The sequence below is a fragment of the Arachis hypogaea genome, chromosome 13, assembly GCF_003086295.3.
Source record: "Arachis hypogaea cultivar Tifrunner chromosome 13, arahy.Tifrunner.gnm2.J5K5, whole genome shotgun sequence".
Lineage (NCBI taxonomy): Eukaryota > Viridiplantae > Streptophyta > Magnoliopsida > Fabales > Fabaceae > Arachis > Arachis hypogaea.
The window spans coordinates 27761360-27764414 of NC_092048.1; the positions used below are offsets into that span (position 1 = coordinate 27761360).

At 36.5% G+C, this 3055-nt stretch overlaps 1 protein-coding gene across 1 annotated transcript; it reads right to left on the reverse strand.

Annotated features, from left to right (window-relative positions):
* Positions 1 to 979: 979 nt before the first annotated feature.
* LOC112737837 (probable histone H2A.1) lies at positions 980 to 2192 on the reverse strand. The gene is made up of 2 exons (XM_025787967.2): positions 1884 to 2192; positions 980 to 1400 (listed from the first exon to the last, which is right to left on the reverse strand). Exons 1-2 carry the CDS (start codon positions 2070 to 2072, stop codon positions 1185 to 1187), a joined length of 405 nt encoding a protein of 134 aa, XP_025643752.1. The 5' UTR covers positions 2073 to 2192; the 3' UTR covers positions 980 to 1184.
* Positions 2193 to 3055: the final 863 nt, after the last annotated feature.

Here is a 3055-nt window from a genome sequence, read left to right on the forward strand (position 1 = left end):
AACGTAGCCTCATCGAAACAGTATTCTAATAGATATGGTTAATAGTGGATTTTGGAGCGTAAATTTGTGGAATCACAATGCTAATTGGAATTGGATTTGGCAAACTAACATTCCAGAAAAAATCAAATTACTGGTTTGGCTGTCTCCATGAAGTCCTACCTTCTGATGCTCTTCGGCCATAGCTGAAGGCTCTGTCTCAAACTTCTATCCCAGATGTAAGAAGCCAGAAACGGTCTTACACCGTCTTATTCAGTGTAATAAGGCGCAAGAAATTTGGGGATTTCTAGACCCTGAAGTTATTCGTAGGGCGACATGATGTAATAGTGCGAACTAGTTCCGGGGGCTCATGAAGGGCGAGGAGTTGCTCTTTTTGCAGGAATTTGGTGATTTTGGTGCCAAAGAAACCAATAGATCTTCAACCCCTCTCATGAATGTAATGAATGCCAAAGTGGCGCTTAATGCAAAAACCATTTCCGAGCAGTGTAACCTCAACAACCTCCGATCTCTTTATCAAATTCAGAACCAAGGAAGAATTTGGAATTCTACCCCCTCCATGTATCGTTAAAATTAACTGTAATGCTACCGTGTTTCCTTCGCAAAACATAGTCGACTTTGGGCGTCTGAGGGATTGAGGGGAATATAGGTTAAGGATTATTCTGCTCCGTTCCTTCTTGTTTAGAGGAATCTTGTACTTACTTGGAAATGGTTTCAAAACCGTTATATGTGAAACAGATTCCATACACGTGTTCCTCTCTGCAAAACCAGCCTGCTTTCGCCACAAACTAAGACATCAATTTGGTGGTTATGATCCAAGAGAGCTTAAGTCAAATATAGGAAGCTCATTCCTATATAGACATCAATCCAAGATCTGAAAGAGACTGTTTTTTCACTGGAACATCACGGATGAAGCTAACACTAGATAGTGGTGGTTTGTCAGTAACAAGTGACAAGTTTATGGTAAAGTTTAAGGCTGCCCACATAAGAATTTAAAGTTTTCAACAATCTATTATCAAATTGAAACATGTGAGAGATGATGAATATTCACATAACTACCAAAAATCTAACTACATGCTACAACTAATGAAACAACCACCAGGAATATGGCATAAAATCCTATTTAAAAGTAATAAGGGGAAAATAGAACTTAATCTTTTAAGGAACAGCACAATGTGACAAAAAAGTTTCTAAGAATCATCATCGCCAGCAGCCTTGGACGAAGTTCCGGTCTTCTTAGGAAGCAAGAGGTTGTGGATGTTGGGCATCACACCACCGTTGGCAATTGTGACATCTCCAAGAAGCTTGCTTAACTCTTCGTCATTTCTAACCGCCAATTGAATGTGACGTGGCACAATTCTAGTCTTCTTATTATCTCTCGCAGCGTTGCCAGCTAACTCAAGAACCTGAAAATGCCATAATAACATCTAACAACTTCAGAAACCCAAATATTCATAAATTCGAGCTCAGCCCTAAATCTGAAACATTAAGCCTAATTATAACAACTTTTAGTTGACCAACATGGTTTAAAATATAAAAAAAAATGACCTCGACTTAGCCCAAAAAAATTGACTCTCTAACGTTACTTTTCAGAAAAAAAATCCTACACGCTAAACATTGCCTAAAAGGAAATGTCTTAACCCCAATTAGAAGATTAACATTGAATCATGAAACCCTAGATTCAACATCGAAGTTGCAAATACATATGAAAAATCAAAGGAAAAACCCGATCAGGAAAGAATTGAAAAGATGAAAATCTGCAATATTTAAATTCATAGCAACGGAAATCCAAACTACTGGAAATTTCGACAAATCTCAAAACCCTAGAAATTAACAAGGTAAGCCAAGAAATTAAAGACTTAATTGAAACCAAGCAAAGGCAAAATTACCTCGGCGGCTAGGTATTCAAGGACGGCGGCGAGGTAAACGGGGGCGCCGGCACCGACACGTTCGGCGTATTTTCCAGCCTTCAGGAACCGGGCAATACGACCAACGGGGAATTGAAGACCGGCCTTGCTGCTCCGAGAGGTGGCCTTCTTGGCGTTGCCAGATCCTAATGTTTTGCCTCGACCCGCCATTAACGAAGGTTTGATGCTTTGGTTTAACGGAAAGAGAGTGATCCTTTGAGCGGTTAGCGAGAGAGAATATTAGTGGATGAATGAAGGTTTAGGCGGTTGCGACATTTATATATAGCACGTTGTGTGCGACTGAAGTTGTGGCCAATCAAATTGAATGACGCGGATCGTGCTTTTACACTATCAGATGGGTGCAATGTGGACGGTTGAGATAGGGTTTGGGAAGTGACTGAATTGACGAAAATGCCGCCAGACTTTTAATCTTTTTTTTCTTAAAAGGTAAAAAGTTTGAAATCTTTTTCTAAAAAAATATATTTTCTTTGAATAAATTATCTAAATATTCAATCAACAGGTAGTGTTTGTTTTGAAATAGTAAGACAATCTAAGGGACTGAAATTTAATATCATATTTTTTAATTTAGATATTGGTACTAATATTTTTGTCTTTATCTCCAAAATTTTAATATTTTAATACCTCCAAAAAGTGAAGACACAGGGGACTAAAATTTTTAAAGATAGAGACTAAAATTTTAATAATATTTTATACTTAAAATACTCTTATTTTAATTAATTAATTCTAATTTTATTTTTTTTGTAAATTAAATTAGAGTTTCATTTTTATTTCAATTTCTATCTTTCATCTTGTACCAAACAAAATACTAAAATTTATTTTAATCTTTGTCTTACTATCGGTCTTAATGTTTTCTATTTCTCTCTCCACCAATCGCTTTAATGTACTAATCAGTTGTCAATTTTTTGAAATTACTAATTTATATTTACCTTCTCTTAAAAGACAGCGAGTAACAGGAGCAAAAATAATAATAGGAGATAGTTGTAGTAGTGTACACAATTTTTTGGATCGTCTTTTATGACTACCACTGTTAGTACTACGTTCTTAGACATTACCAAGATCTACTAGTGTTTTGTGCTATTCATGGGTGGCGTTTACGTTAGTTTTGGTCGTAATGTACGGACACTAATACGGAT

Coding starts and splice junctions, on each gene's coding strand:
- LOC112737837 (XM_025787967.2), bottom strand. CDS start 2,072: ATGGCGGGTCGAGGCAAAACATTAGGATCTGGCAACGCCAAGAAGGCC. Junction 1,401..1,883: donor TTGAATACCTAGCCGCCGAG/GTAATTTTGCCT, acceptor TGGCATTTTCAG/GTTCTTGAGTTAGCTGGCAA.